Below are 17,510 nucleotides of genomic sequence, written 5' to 3'. Positions count from 1 at the left end.
CCAGTCACGTAGGTGGGGTGTCCATCAAATATCCTCTTAAGTCATAGGCTTTAAACCCATTCCCTTCGATGATTTTAATACTTGATCATGAGCTAAACCCTTGGTAAATGGATCTGCTAGATTATCAGTTGATTTTATGTAATCTATTGAGATTACTCCAGTTGTGATCAAGCTTCTAATGGTTTTATGTCGTTTTCTTATATGACAAGATTTACCATTATAGAGATTATTCAGTGCATGGGCGATGGCCGATTGGCTATCACAGTGTGCACGTATTGCCGGGACCGGGTTTCTCTCACATTGAAATATCGGAAAAATGTGTTCAAAGAAAGAAACATTCATTGATTCCATTATTGTATTCACAGGAATATCCGGTACATTTTATGAACCAGAAACCGATAGACACTACTATTGTATGCATATCCAATGAAAATACAATCAACGGTTTTATGTCCTATTTTGGAGGTGGCACAATGACTTTTGCTAAGCACCCCTACACTTTCAGGTATTTGAACGAAGGTACTCTACCCATCTATAGTTCATATGACGTTTTGCTAGTTACTTTGTGCAGTATTTTGTTAAGGAAATATTTTGTAATGAGAACTGCTTCCCCACAGATTCTGGCGTAAGATTCCTGCAGCATTGCATTTATCATTTCTTTAAGATTTCGGTTTTTGCGTTCCGCAACTCTGTTATATTCTGGTGAGTAGGGAGCAGTGGTTTGATGTATAATGTCTTTTTCTTGACAAAAGACATTAAATGGACCATCATATTCACCCCCTCTATCACTTCTAACTATTTTAATAATTTTTTCGAGTTGATTTTCAACTTTGGTTTTATATTCTTTGAATTTTTCCAAGACTTCATCTTTACTTCTTAGTAAATAGATGTAGCAGTATTTTGTACAATCATCTATGAAAGATACAAAATACTATTTACTTCTACTAGATTGTAGTAACTTTAGATCGCACAAATCTGTGTGTATTAGACCTAGAGATTCAGTAGTTCTTTCATCATGAAATGATGGAGTTTTTATGAGTTTTGCTTAGACACAGGTCTTACATTCTTGTGTGTATTATCCCAACCGTAAAGGAATGAGATGATGGCTTTCTTTTGTAGCCCAAATACTCAACAAGAGCCATGAAGTGGGTATAGATGTTTTGATTCTCACATAATGACTTGAATTAAGTTTGTATGTTATAAAAGAAATTCAAATTTGAAATTGTCATTATGAATTTTAAGGGAGAATCAATTGTCTTCATAAATTCATGATTGAAATGTTACAAAATCAATCAGTTTTTATTTGTGTTGTTGCACAACACTAATGAGATATTATGCATTGTTGATTTAATCAAATAATTAGCAAATGAATTTTAGGTAAAAAAATATTACTCTTTTTTGCCTAGTTCTAAAATCCGAGGCCATCCGGATATCTCATTTCTCCATATATTAAGGTTTTAGACTTTATGATAATTTCTCCATTTTATAGACAAGATAAATTTCACCTTGTGTTTCCAATATAGAATATTTAACAAATGTGTATTTTTTAAGTTTTATGAGCAACCCACTTTGGACTTCCATTTACTGATTTTTAATGTTTTTGGAATGAGTTTCATAGCCACATTACTTATAGTCTTCAACTATAATTAACTGAAAGTTGTGACTTAAAGGATCCTTTTTAATTCACGCATCATGATACGATCATGGACCCAGAGGACGACCCAAACAATGGAATCGAGGTTCCGGAAGCACATTTGGCCGTACCGGATGGACCCATGACGCGATCCAGAGCTAAGAAGCTGGCAGGGACGGTTCAGGCTGTACTTAATGGAATCAAGATCAAACCAGGCGACCCAGCATCACCCAAGATTGTGACCGTGCTCATGAACGCCGGCTGTAACTAATCTGGTCCGGGTGATGGCTTAATACTCTTTTTCCTTACACCCGGGTTTGTCCCAATGGGTTTACCGGGTTGGGTTTTAATGAGGTTAAGTCCATTGCCCATCTCTCGACCTAGGTTTGTTTGCGGTCTGGTTCATGGGTCGGCAGCGCAAGAGTCATTTTCGGCTTGGCAATTCAAGAGTCAGTCAAAGGCCAGCCGAAGAGTCAGTCCTTAGTTTATTTATTTCAGTCAAAGACTTTATTAATTTTCTGTCATTTTTGAGTTTGTCTCTTGAACTACTTCGCCTCCTATATCAAGGCTTGTACCCCTTCTCATTTGGGATTCATTCACTTATCAAATAAAAATGAGATTTTTCCTTTGTTCTTTTTGAACTTTTCGATTCCTTAGGTGGTTAGCCTCTTGAATCATTTCGGTTTATCAAGTTCAATCCATAGAACTTGACGCAGCCTTCGCCTGCAAAGTTTAAGTTTCCGTTAGTAGTAATCAGGGCTTAGGGATTTTCGGGAATCCATTTCCCACGCCCTAACAAGACCAGATCAAACTCGAGCAAAGCCACAAAGGAAAAAGCGTTGTGAGTGACCCTCTAAACACTTCCACTAAATCTGAGTGTCTGAGAAAAACCCCAGAAACGGCCTTAGAGAGTTTACCCGTGAGAAAAGAAACCCTTTTTGTGAGGCCAAGTGAACTTAAGCACGCCGTGCTTACGAGACAATCCTTTGTCTTGTTAATGTTTAGAAATGCTTTGGCTAGCCTTACTGACCGTGAGCCAGATCTTCCGAGCAGCGTCTTGCCTCTTTTGCAGGAATACAAGGACGTCTTTCCAGAAGAAAGCCCAAGTGGATTACGTCCCATCCGCGGAATAGAACATCAGATCGATTTTGTTCCTGGTGCGTCCTTGCCAAACCGACCCGCGTATCGAACCAACCCTGTTGAAACAATGGAACTACAGCGGCAGGTCGGAGAGCTGATGGAGAAAGGACATATACGAGAGAGTATGAGTCCTTGCGCGGTCTCGGTCTTACTTGTGCCAAAGAAGGACGGCACTTGGCGTATGTGTGTTGATTGTCGTGCAATCAACAATATCACGGTAAAATACAGACATCCCATTCCTTGTTTGGATGATATGCTTGATGAACTTCACGGATCTTGTCTTTTTTCTAAGATAGATTTGAAAAGTGGCTATCACCAAATAAGGATGAAAGAGGGGGACGAATGAAAAACAGCCTTTAAGACAAAGCATGGGCTTTACGAATGGTTGGTAATGCCGTTTGGCTTAACAAACGCCCCTAGCACTTTCATGAGACTTATGAACCATGTCTTGCGGTCGTTCATATGCGTTTTTGTTGTTGTGTACTTTGATGATATCTTAGTCTATAGCAAGAACTTGGCTGAGCACTTAGAGCATTTGCGGTTAGTCTTAGAAGTGCTTAGGAAGGAGCAATTGTTTGGGAACTTGAAAAAGTGTACTTTTTGCGCGGATAGTGTTGTGTTCCTAGGCTTTGTCGTAGGTGCCAATGGGATCCAGGTCGACGAAGAGAAGATCAAGGCGATCAAAGACTGGCCCAGTCCCAAGACGGTTGGAGAGGTCCGAAGCTTTCATGGCCTGGCCGGTTTCTACCGATGGTTTGTAAAGGACTTCAGTACCATAGCAGCGCCTCTCACCGAAGTAATCAAAAAGGTCGTTGAATTTAAATGGGGCACGGCACAAGAAGAGGCATTCCAACTCCTTAAAAACAGGCTAACTCATGCACCTCTCCTTTCTTTGCCTGATTTTATGAAAACCTTTGAAATTGAGTGTGATGCCTCTGGTGTAGGTATTGGTGCGGTCCTAATGCAAGAGAAGCGGCCTATTGCCTACTTCAGTGAAAAGCTTGGTGGCGCGACCTTGAACTATCCCACCTACGACAAGGAGCTTTATGCCTTGGTCCGTGCGCTCCAAACCTGGCAACACTACCTCTGGCCAAAAGAGTTTGTGATTCATACGGATCATCAATCTCTTAAACACCTCAAGGGCCAGCAGAAACTGAATAAGCGGCATGCCTGATGGGTGGAGTTTATTGAAACATTTCCGTACGTGATCCAGTACAAACAGGGAAAGGAAAACGTTGTGGCCGACGACTTGTCCCGCAGATACACCCTGATCTCAACCTTAGACGCCAAGGTCCTCGGTTTTGAAATAATCAAAGAAGCCTACACCTCCGATCCAGATTTCCAGGAAGTTTATCAATCCTGTTCTAAATTTGCCACTGGAAAATATTTTCGGAGTGATGACTTCTTGTTTTATGAAGACCGCCTTTGTATACCTAATGTCTCCCTTCGTGATCTGCTTGTTAGGGAAGCTCATGGCGGCGGTTTGATGGGACACTTTGGAGTGGCCAAGACTCTTAGTGTGGTCCAGGATCATTTCTTCAGGCCGCACATGAAAAGAGATGTGGAAAGAATTTGCGGCCGATGCATCACCTGTAAGTATGCGAAATCCAAAAGCCAATCCCCAGGTATGTACACTCCCTTACCCATTCCTAGCTCTCCTTGGACGGACATTTTTATGGATTTTGTATTAGGATTGCCAAGAACTAGGACGGGTCGGGATTCTGTCTTTGTTGTGGTCGATAGGTTCTCAAAAATGGCGCACTTTATACTTTGTCATAAGACTGATGATGCGTCTAATGTGGCTGACTTGTTCTTTAGAGAAGTGGTTAGGTTGCATGGAATGCCTAGGACTATAGTTTCTGACCGTGATGTTAAATTCCTTAGTTATTTTTTGAAAACACTTTGGTCAAAACTAGGTACTAAGTTATGCTTTTCCACCACTTGCCACCCACAGACCGACGGCCAAACCGAGGTCGTTAATAAAACCTTGTCTGCACTACTTCGTTCTGTTATTAAAAAGAATCTTAGGACGTGGGAAGATTGTCTACCACATGTAGAATTTGCTTATAACCATGCGGTTCATTCAACTACATTGTTCTCCCCGTTTCAAATGGTTTATGGTTTTAACCCTCTTACTCCTCTTGATCTTACGCCTTTACCTTTATCTGAGCGTGTAAGTATGGATGGGAAGAAAAAGGCCGAGCTTGTCAAGCAGATTCATGAGAAGGCCAAGCAGAACATTGAAAGAAAGACCGAGTTTTACAAGTAGCACGCTAACAAGGGCCGGCGCCAAAAGGTATTTGAACCAGGCGATCTAGTATGGATCTATTTGAGGAAGGACAGGTTTCCGGAGGAAAGAAAGTCCAAGTTATTGCCTCGTGTGGATGGTCCCTTTACGGTCCTTGACCGGATCAATGACAATGCCTACAAGATTGACTTACGAGGTAAGTACTTAGTCAGTACCAGCTTCAACATTTCTGACCTCATTCTCTTTGTCGCAGATGGACCAGACTTGAGGACAAGTCCTTTCCAAGAGGGGGAGGATGATACGATCATGGACCCAGAGGACGACCCAAACAATGGAATCGAGGTTCCGGAAGCACATTTGGCCGTACCGGATGGACCCATGACGCGATCCAGAGCTAAGAAGCTGGCAGGGACGGTTCAGGCTGTACTTAATGGAATCAAGATCGAACCAGGCGACCCAGCATCACCCAAGATTGTGACCGTGCTCATGAACGCCGGCTGTAACTAATCTGGTCCGGGTGTTGGCTTAATACTCTTTTTCCTTACACCCGGGTTTGTCCCAATGGGTTTACCGGGTGGGGTTTTAATGAGGTTAAGTCCATTGCCCATCTCTCGACCTAGGTTTGTTTGCGGTCTGGTTCATGGGTCGGCAGCGCAAGAGTCATTTTCGGCTTGACAATTCAAGAGTCAGTCAAAGGCCAGCCGAAGAGTCAGTCCTTAGTTTATTTATTTCAGTCAAAAACTTTATTAATTTTCTGTCATTTTCGAGTTTGTCTCTTGAACTACTTCGCCTCCTATATAAAGGCTTGTACCCCTTCTCATTTGGGATTCATTCACTTATCAAATAAAACTGAGATTTCTCCTTTGTTCTTTTTGAACTTTTCGATTCCTTAGGTGGTTAGCCTCTTGAATCATTTCGGTTTATCAAGTTCAATCCATAGAACTTGACGCAGCCTTCGCCTGCAAATTTTAAGTTTCCGTTAGTAGTAATCGGGGCTTAGGGATTTTCGGGAATCCATTTCCCACGCCCTAACATCCTTTTACCGGCGATCTCTTTCTCTTTGTTCCACCCTCTTGTTCCAAGTTATTCTCCGCGAATTTGGGCCTAAGGATTTAGGGATTTATTCTCACGCCTTAGCATCTACTCCGAGATCCAGCTGGAGTCAAGGATCTATCCATCCGATACCGACCAAGTGTGTGCCGTTCTTTGGGAATCAGTATCACATCAGTTAACATTAAGGAGAATAAATCACCAGATGACTAATGCTTTGACCACGAAATTAAAGAAGAATATATTATGTTTTTAACTTATTAAAAAAAAATATATATACTTTATGGATTTGCTTTCTTGTAAATACAAGAGATAAACATGAATATGGTTTATTAGAAGAAGTTAATGAACATATGTCCAATTAACTAATCCATACATCCAATATGGAATTTGTAATTCTTTTGACACTTAGTCAAAATTTAAAAGCTTTTCAAGCTTTTTAAACATATGTTCAAAAGACACTTAAAAATGTCAGATTCTTAGAATAGAATCAATTAAATAGCAACTCAAAAATTAAGTCGTTAAGTAATGCGTTCTATGGATATCGCTATACAACGTTTCTAGAATTGGTTTGAGTTTTTTAACTCAAAAATCGTTCACGGATGTAGCCGGAATGCGAGATGAGTTGTAGACGTTTTTGGAAATTGTTAAACACTGTCCCATCTACGGTTTAAGATCTTTTTGATCTTTATGAAAGAGAATATTTCGTGTAACTTGCCAAATGCTTTTGCGGAAATCGTTATTTTGATAATTATTTTTTCCTAAGATCTTGGAAACTATCAGCAATAACCGGTTTGTAGAACGGTTGCATTGCAGAGAATAAAACGGTTGCGGAGAGCATTTTTGAAGGAGAAAAACATGATTTTTTTTTTCTGGAAACCGTTTGGAAAAGAAATTTTTGCAATATAAGATCCGATGAAAATCATATTATTTCAGAGTAAGACTGTAAATGTAAAATATGGAGACAAATATTGCAAAAATAAATAGAGAAGATTTTCAAAGAAAAAAATTGGAAATAGAATTAAGAAAAAAATACGAGAAGTGGAGGTGAGTATGACTTTTTCCTTACTCCGAAATATTTTCCGCAGTTTGGCGGTTTTTGAGATAATGAATTCCAAGATACAACAACTGTGAAACTATAATCGTAACACCCGATTATAGAATCAATGAACTTATATTCTATGATATATTCTCGGATTTCTTTTCTATAGAAGAAAAAAAATAAAAAAAATTATTGTGTAGTGTGAGTTTTTCTCTATGTATAAAAGAGAAAGTCTATAGTTGGAGAAAGAGCAAATGAAGAAGACATATACATAGTTTATATCCTCAAACATGAAACTGAAAATCATGTTATAATAGAGCCATTAACCTACGTATTAAATTAAATGCCATAATGGAAAATCATTCCATTCTCTTTTTTTTTTTAACGAGAAGGCGCATGCTATAAACCATGAGACATACAAAAAAAAAAAAACACTAATGTGACAAGGTAAAAATACTAATGTGAATAAAACACGAATGTGACAAGTAAACACGAATGTGACAAGAAGGCGCATGCAATCGTGTGTAAAAGAAAGTAATGAATGCTTTTTGTATTCTCTGACATGTAAACACAGTACAGGGTTTTGACACCTGCATATCCTTTTTTTTGGTTTTGTTCTAAAATCAAGTAAGCAAATATCGTTTCATGTTTTTTTTTTCTTTCTTTGTCGGAAATCTCAGAACTCTATAATTATATTTATAGCCATCAAGTATATTCATTTCTTAAGTAATAAGTTACAGACATCCTTTTAAAAATTATAACTATTAATAACCTATTAAACAGTATTAAAAAAACAAGATCGATCTCACCGCTAAAAATAAACAAAAAACTAATCTTAATTTGAAAAAAAACTTTTTGAAAATATTGATAAAAAAGTCGTATAACGTTGTTTTAGTTACAAACGCACATACTCATTTAGTATCTAAATGTTTTAAACTATGGCCTGATTGTTATTCACTCAAATTACTCTGTGTTTCTCTACTTTTTCACTGATCAAGTTAAAAACAGTAAAGAAATTGAGAAGCACTAGATGAGAAATTTTAACCATACTGATTGCTTTTGAATTTTTCTCTTGTATAAATTTGTTGGACTTGTATAATTTTATTAGTGTAAGTATTATTTTATTTAATAATTTACGCTGGTTTCATGTAAAGTATACAAAAACCAAAAAAAAGAAATGAGAGGGAAATTTTTTTCTTACCCGAGGAAGATATTTTATTTAATTTTCGCTTCATTCACCTTGTCTTTTCTGTCTTCCATACTTTTACTCTGCCAAATTTACCAGCCATAATCTCAATAAATCTGGTAAAAAAGACTTAACAAAGACAGAGCATCTCCAATAGTAAACAATTTTATGAATTTTTTAAGAGTTTTTTAATTTTTTTTTTTTTACTAACGAATAATTTAGAATCCCATCTTTTTTTTTTCTTTTTCCAATGACGAACTCCATTTGAGATTCATAAAAATAAATAATTAATATTTTTATAAATTATTTATTTGAAATATAAATTATTTTGTTAATAATTTTAAACATACTACAAATTATTCTGTATATCATTTATTTGAAATCATTTATTTGCAGTGTTTGTAACATATTACATAACTTTTTTACAAATCTAAGCCTATTTACACCAATCTTGAGCTATAGCGATCCTGCAAAACTATACACATTAATTGATCATATTTTGGCCTCTCTATTCTTCTTTGGTCTCCCTCCTCTTTACTACTGTTGAGCTTCGTTCAGCAATCTTTGTGGGTTCTGCCTGAATACATATTTCCTGCACCGGAAAATGTAAAAAGCCTAGAAGGAGAGACACTATGAGTCACTACGAACAATGAGAGTAGAATGTTCAACGGGAATTAGTGGGTGAGTCACGGATTTAGTGTTCAGTGCTCCATCATTGTCCTGCCAATCTTTTTTTTTTGAATGAATATTAAATTTTATTCAAACTCGAAAACAATAGCGTTTCTACATAATGAATGTGAGCTGTTAAATTAATAGCCCTAAGTATGAAAAAATTTACATCACTAAGATTATGTCTTTGGTCTTGATGCAAACCAGAGCTGCAGGCCTTCTTCGTAACGAGAATCACCCTGCAGATGAATGGCACTGAACTGGTTTATGATCCCTTTGTCGATGTCTTTGACTAGCTTTGAAGTTGGCTTTGAGTTTCCTCTGTGCCGTCTTTCATTCCCTTCTCTCCACAATCCATAAATGGTATACTGAAACAGGTATCGTATGATGTATGTTTTCAGTGTATTTTGGTAAAGTTTCGAGATTATGTTCACCATTGCTGTCCAATCCTCCAAAAAATCATGTAGCATGATTCCCTTTGCCAAAATTTGACCACACCTGCTTCGAGTAGGGGCAAGAGAAGAATAAATGGCAACATGTTTCCAACTGATGGTTGCAAAGGACGCAAACAGTGGAAAGGTTAGCATTCCAGTGGTGCGTACGATCTCCAGTGCTGAGTCTATCTAGTAGAGCAAGCCAGGCAATAAAACCGAATTTAGGGCAATGGTGAGTGAACCATATCCCTTTAGTCCAAGGAACTTTTGGTGACGAGTTTCGCACCAGATCTCTGGTAGTTCGTGTGTTGAAACTCCTTTTGTAGTCATTCTCTTTCACTCGCCAAAGATAAGAGTCCTCTGCATTAGGTTGATATCGAGCCTTAGCTTGATCTATCTCATATTCCACCCTGTTCAGAATCGGGTATCTGTGCCTTCTCCTTCTGTGTGTTAGGAAAAAATCTCTTAGCGTCGATGTTTCTCCAATTCCTAGATCAATGAAGACCTTGGGCCCTAACAGAGTCAGCAAATTCCCCATCGATGACCACCTATCATACCAAAACAGATCATTTTTGCCATTTCCAAGCTCGACCTTAAGGAAAAAAGCAGCCAGATCTCGCACTTTTAGGATTTCCTTACAAACCCACAAACTCGAAGAATAGCTTGAACCGTACTGAGGAGTTAACCAGACCGAATTGTGCTGCATTCTATTTGCACATGTCCATCGAACCCAAAGAGAATTTCTTGCAGTAATCATTCTCCAAAACAGCTTGAGAGTGGCCACTTGATTTACTTCTCTTAGACTTTTCAGACCCAACCCTCCCTCATCTTTAGGTCTACAAACATCTTGCCATGCGATTTTAGCCTTCCTTGGATTTAATCCTGGTCCCAACCAGAGAAAGGCTGAACAAAGACTTTCTATCTTTCAATGCATTCATTTGGCAGTATATATACCGATTTCCAGAAATTTGTGAGTCCTGCGATGGCAGAGGACAAAAATTGCAGTCTGCCGGCAAAAGATAAGCTTCTAGCTGTCCATGAACTCATTTTGCAACTTATCTTGTCAATCAAAGGAGCATAATCAAGTGACCGCATTTTCTTCGTCAAAAGCAGAAGACCGAGATCGTGAACCGGATGAGAACCAAATTCAAAGGCAAACCTTTGAGCTATACTTTCCCAAACTACCTCTGAAACACCTGCGAGATATAGTGTGGACTTCTCCAAGCTTATGCGAAGCCCAGATATTCTTGCAAAATTGTCAAAGACTTTTACAATACTCTCCATCGATCGAGATTTCCTGTCTGAATAGACCAGAAGATCGTCCGCAAAACAAAGGTGAGTCAGCTGTAAATTTGAGCACTTTGGATGGTAACCAAACTGCCCTTGAATCGCCGCTTTATCCAGCATCCAAGAAAGCACCTCCATACATATCACGAACAAGTAAGGAGATAATGAGCAACCTTGCCGCAATCCTCTCGAACTTCCAAAATACTCAGCCAATTCACCATTCACTTGAACCGAGAATGAGGCTGTAGTTAAACTCGGTACCACCGGTTTGAGTTATTGTATCGTTCTAAGTATCTAGGCTGTCGAAAAAATATTAATAAAAATAAAATAATTAGGAGATGACATTACACTGTCCGCAAGATTAATGCAGTTTCTCAGTATCGTGAATACATTATTTACTTCAACACAATCGCTTCTCAATTTTTCGTACGAGTACTCTTTATCTTCTGATTCCTCCATTTATATGAAATCATAAATATTAAAAAATTGTAATTATTTTGGCAAATATATCACTAAGATGAAAATTCAATTGTCATGACACTTTTATTTATGGGGAAAATCGCATAAAAAACCTTCAAAGTGGCAGCGACTGACACTTTAAACCTCGAAGGTTTTAGACTAGTACTTTAAAACTTCAACCTTGTAACTTTAGCATATAAAACCCTCAATTTGGTTTCCGAGTATGCGCCGCCAAATTTTTAAACGGAATAGTTCACTCCGTTAACGGGAACTTCAACTCCGTCGAGAATTCTAATTTTTCCGTTTTGGGTATTCAAAAACGTGATTAAATTGATTTTAAAAAATTAATATCTGATTTATTCAATTAATTAACTAATTAAAAATACAAATATAGATATAAAAAAAACAAAAAACAAAAAAAAAACAAAAAAGACCAGAACCCCCAAAGTCAAAATCGATTTAGGGTTCGTCGTTCTCTTGAGTAAAAAACCCAGAAACTTGAAATTAGAGTTTCGAGCATAATTCGATCTGTGAGAGCTTCATATTAGTGGTTTAGTGGCACCAAATGGAAATGAGGTAAGGTTACTTGTAAAATTTGCGATTTGAATTTTGATTTTTGCCCAAAAGTTTTTCGAATTGATTTCATAATTCATGACTTCATTTGCTTATATTTGACAGTGAAAAGGAGACAGTGAAGGTCGTAATCCACTATGGTGGTAGTGTAAAGAAAGAAAATGAAGATTACGAGTACATTGGTGAGTTGGGTTGTTTGGGTATGAAATGGAAAGGGTCGGAGATTAGTTGGCAGAAGTTTGAAGTATTTCTCTGGGATATTCATGTTTGTACACCAATTGCCCTGATTTGGTACAGAGAGCTAAATGAGGAGATGAAGAAGTTGCAGTACGTGTTTGGGCACACAAATGAGGATATGCATGAGCTCATTTTCCTTGGATTAGCTTCTGGTTATTTAGAGATATTTAATGAACATGATATATCTGAATCTACACCTGATGTCATATATCTTCCATGTACTCAACAAGAAGGTAATGGAAATGGTGTGAAAGAGAGTAACGATTGTGAAGCTGGCGAGAACTCTGAAGAAGATAATGATGCTGATGATGAAGACGAAGGAAATAATGGGGATGATGAAGATAATAATGACACTGACGATGATGATGATGATGATGATGAGAGGCCAAGAGAATATGAAGAAGGTGAGCGATCTGAGGACGAGGCACCTGCTGATGAAAATGAAGGTCAGGATGTGGTTGATGACGGAGATGAGGTTGTGGAAGATGCAGGAGATGGTGGTAGTGATGAGAGGTTCAAGGTTCTCTTCGAGGAAGGTGAGAGAGTTAAGAAACTAGTTAGTCAACAAGAAGAAGAAAAGGACGATGCAGCAAGGGAAGCAGAAGAAAGTGACGATGACTATAAGAGGTATATGAGAGGTGATGCAGAGTATCCAGATACTCCATTGTCATCGGATGAGGAATGGGATACATGGACTGATAAAAAAAAAGAGCAAAACGAAAGAAACAGTTTCATGGGGATTTTGAGAAGCCGCCATATCTCTGGTTATTTCAGAAGTTTAACAGTGCGATGGAGGTCAAAGATCAGCTTCTGCGTTACTCTCTAAACACACAGTATGATATCAAGATGGCTAAGTCTGAAGCATCCAGGATAGCGGCTATATGTAATGCAGAGAAATGCAATTGGAGAGTTTTCATATCGGTGGAGGTGCCTTTGAACAAGTGGATGGTGAAAGTTTGTCACAATGAGCACAACCATGAAAAAACCAGTCGAGTGTCTATGCTTAAACAAGGTGTGATAGCAGGGTTGTTTAGAGAAGAAATAAGAAGGAATATCAATTTGCCCGCAGCTCAGATAAAGGACACAATCAAAGAAAGGTATAATATTGTTGTTCCTATGTCAAAGTGCTATAGAGGGAGGCAGATAGCTTTAGATACAATACTGCAAGCTCAATCAATCCAATTCAGTAAGTTATGGGATTACCAAGCTGAGCTGACACGGAAACATCCAGACATCACCACAGAATTTTCCACGCAGCCTGGAGGACAGATGTTTGACTGTTTCTACATCTGTTTTAAGGAATTTGCTCGGTCATGGAAGAATAATTGTAGACCGGTTATAGGTTTAGACGGGTGCTTCTTGAAGTGGGAGTTATGTGGCGATGTCCTTGCAGCTGTTGGTAGAGATGCGGACAACAGAATGTATCCAATTGCATGGGCAGTGGTTCGTGGTGAAAACAAGGACACTTGGGGTTGGTTTATTAGGAGAATCAAAGCAGACCTTGACTTGGGCGTTGGCGATGGGTTAACTATCATTTCTGATAAGCAAAAGGTAAAGTTAAGACAAATCTTTTTTTTTAATGTAACTCTTTAGTGTTTAGGTACTTTATGCGTGTGTTTAACCATGATGCAGGGACTTGTTTTAGCCGTCGGAGCAGAGCTTCCTAATGCAGAGCATCGTATGTGTGCACGGCATATATATGCCAATTGGAGGAAGACTTTCTCAAGGTCAGAATATAAAAATCTCTTCTGGGGAGTTGCTTACAGCTACAATATGGGAGAATATAATGAGAAGATGGCGATGGTGGAGGCATACGATCCAGCTGCACATGCTTCTTTGTTGTAAAGAGAACCACACAAATGGTGTAGAGCTTTCTTCTCTATAGAGTCACGCTGCCATGATGTGCACAACAATTTATCCGAAGCTTTCAACAGAACAATCAAGATAGCTAGATCAAAGCCTGTCCTTAGCTTGTTGGAGGATATTAGAAGACAAGCAATGAGAAGGATCTCAAGGAGGCAACTAAAGGCAGCTAAAGTTAACACAATACTCACACCAATCACTATGGGAATATTGGAGAAAGCACGGGTGGACAACAAATACTGCTCAACACTCCGTAGTAGTTCCACTGAGTATGAGGTTCAAGAATTTGACAACAGCTACACCGTTCTCACAAGTAGCCACCAGTGTGCTTGTAGACGTTGGGATCTAATTGGTAAGTTGTTTCTTTACCTTCTAATTTTTATGAATTTTTAGTGTTTTATCTTGTTATTTATGTTTTTTATAACAGGTATTCCTTGTCATCATGCAATATGTGTTCTTGATGACAATCAAGAATCGCCTGTCAACTACGTGTCTCCATATTATTCTACAAGCCTCATGCAAGCCACCTACGCTCATAACATTAAACCTATGAATGGTGAAAAGCTGTGGCCAAAGGTACATAAGCCTCCAATCCTGATTCCAGAATTTCGCAAGCCGCGAGGGAGACCTCCCACCCGTGATAGAAGAAAGGAACCTTTTGAAGACCTCCAAAACAAGGGCAAAGTAACCAGACATGGGAGGACAATGCATTGTAGCAACTGTGGTGAGGCTGGACATATTAAAAGTGGATGTAAAAACGAGAAAGTTGTTGTCGAGGGACCTAAAAACAGAAGAGGCAGACCTCGTAAGAATCCAGCTGATGTAAGTTTCTAACTCTCCAATTTGGTTTAATGTGTTTTCTGGTTTATTTTGATTTGAAGTTTGATCGTAATTGTGTGTTGGCGTATAACAGGTTGTTCCTAAAAGGCCTACAAAACCAAGGAAAAAGAGGAAGACTGATGAAGCTGTTTCAAGCTCACAGCCAGTGCAGCAAGTAGAAGCAATTGACTCATATCCTGCTGCATCTACAGCTCCTGAACCATCAGTCGCTGCAAAACCAAAAAAAACCCGAGTGAAGAAGCCTAGCCGAGAACATTCCAAGCGTTACCTCAACATTGATGAGTCCTTTCACTGATAGAGCATTTGACGTCTTCAAGAACAGGGCTTCTCGGTCGCAGCCTCCATCCGATGGAGTTTAGTTTTTTTTTGCTTTTGTTTTTGCTTTTGTTATTGGATGGAGTTGGATATTTAAGTGGTTTGCTTGTGTTCAGTTTTTTGTTATTGGATATTGGATTTCATGGGTTTTGGTAGACATTGTTGTGTCATTATGCTATGTTATATTAGAACCTAATTGATCATGAATGATCTATATTTATGGTAGACAGGTTTCTCAAGTCATCATAGTGAACCATAACTGCATCATATAACATAGGTCTTTCACAAAAACAAACTGAAACACAAACGAGGTCTTTTCACCAAACTTCGACGGTTAAAAACAACAAAACATATCAGAAAACAGACACAATACCACTAGAGCCTTTCTCAGCACACAAATCCTACATCTTTGACATGGCAAATATGGCTCCCAATGCCACTGCAAACCCAAAAGTTGAAGACAACAGGACATTGCGGTAAATGGTGCTTCTCTCGGTAAGAACCAGCACCTCTTGCTTGAGCGTTTCACACTGCTCACAAGTTTCCTTCAACTCACGCCTTGGTGCTCTTCCCACTTCCTTAAACTTCATAATTTCGTCTTTCAGGTCACGGATAACATCTCTTGCCTCAAGCAACGCTAAATGTTGCCACCCTTGAGGCTTCTCGACATCATACCAACGAAAAAAGTTGCAGGACTCATATCCATTACCAACCTTACGCCCTGGACAAGCATAAAACCTCCTTCCAGGATTGTCATTTGTCCAAGCTTTCACAATCTTAGCTGCCCGCATACATTTACACAAAACACCAAATTCGTTTTTGACCTCTATTGTTGAAGAGCTTGAACTCTGCGCCATCTGTAAATTAAGAGTTCACAAAAGTCATACACAATTCTGTTATAAGCTCGCAATTAGAGGACAATCGACTTACCCTTATGAAGCTTTCACAGATCGAATTATGCTCGAAACTCTAATTTCAAGTTTCTGGGGTTTTTACTCAAGAGAACGACGAACCCTAAATCGATTTTGATTTTGGGGGTTCTGGTCTTTTTTGTTTTTTTTTTGTTTTTTTTTATATCTGTATTTGTATTTTTAATTAGTTAATTAATTGAATAAATCAGATATTGATTTTTTAAATCAATTTAATCACGTTTTCGAATACCCAAAACGGAGAAATTAGAATTCTCGACGGAGTTGAAGTTCCCGTTAACGAAGTGAACTATTCCGTTTAAAAATTTGGCGGCGCATACTCGGAAACCAAATTGAGGGTTTTATATGCTAAAGTTACAAGGTTGAAGGTTTAAAGTGCTAGTCTAAAACCTTCGAGGTTTAAAGTGTCAGTCGCTGCCACTTTGAAGGTTTTTTATGCGATTTTCCCTTTATTTATGCATGAATTTGATATATGTGTTATTTATTTAGTGAATCTATGATTACATTTAAGTGGGAGAAGAATGTTGGAGATTTAAGTGTTACAGTTATTTCAATAAACCATTGCAACTTTGGAGTTTATGGTTATTTTACTAAACATTGCAATTTTTGAGATTATGGTTTTTACCAACTATTGCAACTCTTAAGTTTATGGTCATTTATTAAATATTGCAACTCTTGAGTTTATGGTTATTTTACTAAGTTCACAATTTTTTTAGATCTTGTTGCAACCACAATAATTTCTATTTCCATTTGTTCATTCATAAATACTAATTATATTTGGCACACAAATTCTAAGTTTCTAAAATGTATTATTAATATTACACAATTAAAAATAATATGTCCAATGCTATATGATTTAATAAATTCAAAACATTTTTAGGTTTCTGAAAGATAGTGTTGACTTAAAATATATCAAAACTATTTCTAATGATTTGAAATCCAAAATTTTACAAATCATGACAAATAAATTTTTTTTTCTTACAAGATTTTGCTAGAATTTTATTCTCTTTGTTTGGAGATTTTAACATTTCATATCATGATTAAAAAAAAATTATTGTAAAAATATATGTATCAATGATTGAATTATATCGATAAAATTGGTCATGTTAGTTATAATTCTTGTTTAACTTCTTCTCAATGTCAATTGTATAGTTATATTTTATATAGATGTATATGTTGAGTTATACATCGTTACATTCATTGTAAATTATGAACTCAAATAAAAATGTGTGTTAATTGCTTTGTACGGCTTTATTTCTTTGAATTTTATATTTTTGGAAGTCATATCTATTTATTTTTATAATAGTAGTTATCTGTTCAAAAAATTGAATATTCACATCTAAGTATCATCATATTTTGTTATATGTATGTTCACTTATATATATTTAAAAAATTAGGAATTTCAAATATTTGATTTCCCCGGCGATTGGGCTCGACATCTAGTAATTATAATGTTGATAAGCTATACTATTATTTTATATTATCTAGTTAACATGTGACATGATCGCTCGTATACAGGGCCGACCCTGGGTAAAGTAGGTAAAACCCTTGCTTTAGGCGTAAAAACATATATGTAAAATTAAGGGCATCAAATTTCTGAAAGTT

General features: G+C 37.6%; 4 protein-coding genes across 4 annotated transcripts; 2 read left to right on the top strand and 2 right to left on the bottom strand.

The window, feature by feature from the left end:
- The first annotated feature begins 3,164 nt into the window (after window positions 1-3,164).
- LOC112089103 lies at window positions 3,165-5,528 on the top strand. Its single transcript, XM_024160077.1, has 6 exons — window positions 3,165-3,937; window positions 4,238-4,398; window positions 4,465-4,638; window positions 4,690-5,038; window positions 5,117-5,217; window positions 5,275-5,528. The coding sequence occupies exons 1-6, from the start codon at window positions 3,165-3,167 to the stop codon at window positions 5,526-5,528; spliced, it is 1,812 nt and encodes a 603-aa protein (XP_024015845.1).
- A 3,619-nt stretch (window positions 5,529-9,147) lies between these two features.
- Window positions 9,148-10,108, bottom strand: LOC112089102. The gene is made up of 2 exons (XM_024160076.1): window positions 9,467-10,108; window positions 9,148-9,336 (listed from the first exon to the last, which is right to left on the bottom strand). Exons 1-2 carry the CDS (start codon window positions 10,106-10,108, stop codon window positions 9,148-9,150), a joined length of 831 nt encoding a protein of 276 aa, XP_024015844.1.
- A 2,696-nt stretch (window positions 10,109-12,804) lies between these two features.
- LOC112089101 lies at window positions 12,805-14,956 on the top strand. The gene is made up of 5 exons (XM_024160075.1): window positions 12,805-13,509; window positions 13,591-13,685; window positions 13,827-14,173; window positions 14,249-14,643; window positions 14,735-14,956. Exons 1-5 carry the CDS (start codon window positions 12,805-12,807, stop codon window positions 14,954-14,956), a joined length of 1,764 nt encoding a protein of 587 aa, XP_024015843.1.
- Window positions 14,957-15,377: 421 nt separating this feature from the next.
- LOC112089100 lies at window positions 15,378-15,833 on the bottom strand. The gene has a single exon (XM_024160074.1). It carries the CDS (start codon window positions 15,831-15,833, stop codon window positions 15,378-15,380), a length of 456 nt encoding a protein of 151 aa, XP_024015842.1.
- Window positions 15,834-17,510: the final 1,677 nt, after the last annotated feature.

The sequence above is a fragment of the Eutrema salsugineum genome, unplaced genomic scaffold (assembly GCF_000478725.1).
Source record: "Eutrema salsugineum unplaced genomic scaffold, Eutsalg1_0 scaffold_12, whole genome shotgun sequence".
In the NCBI taxonomy this organism is placed as follows: domain Eukaryota; kingdom Viridiplantae; phylum Streptophyta; class Magnoliopsida; order Brassicales; family Brassicaceae; genus Eutrema; species Eutrema salsugineum.
This window is presented reverse-complemented; position numbering and strand designations above follow the sequence as displayed.

Coding starts and splice junctions, on each gene's coding strand:
- LOC112089103 (XM_024160077.1), top strand. CDS start 3,165: ATGCCGTTTGGCTTAACAAACGCCCCTAGCACTTTCATGAGACTTATG. Junction 3,938..4,237: donor CAGCAGAAACTGAATAAGCG/GCATGCCTGATG, acceptor TCTGCTTGTTAG/GGAAGCTCATGGCGGCGGTT. Junction 4,639..4,689: donor TAGGACTATAGTTTCTGACC/GTGATGTTAAAT, acceptor GGTCAAAACTAG/GTACTAAGTTATGCTTTTCC.
- LOC112089102 (XM_024160076.1), bottom strand. CDS start 10,108: ATGCAGCACAATTCGGTCTGGTTAACTCCTCAGTACGGTTCAAGCTAT. Junction 9,337..9,466: donor CTTGCCCCTACTCGAAGCAG/GTGTGGTCAAAT, acceptor TACCTGTTTCAG/TATACCATTTATGGATTGTG.
- LOC112089100 (XM_024160074.1), bottom strand. CDS start 15,833: ATGGCGCAGAGTTCAAGCTCTTCAACAATAGAGGTCAAAAACGAATTT.
- LOC112089101 (XM_024160075.1), top strand. CDS start 12,805: ATGGCTAAGTCTGAAGCATCCAGGATAGCGGCTATATGTAATGCAGAG. Junction 13,510..13,590: donor TCATTTCTGATAAGCAAAAG/GTAAAGTTAAGA, acceptor ACCATGATGCAG/GGACTTGTTTTAGCCGTCGG. Junction 14,174..14,248: donor TAGACGTTGGGATCTAATTG/GTAAGTTGTTTC, acceptor TTTTTATAACAG/GTATTCCTTGTCATCATGCA.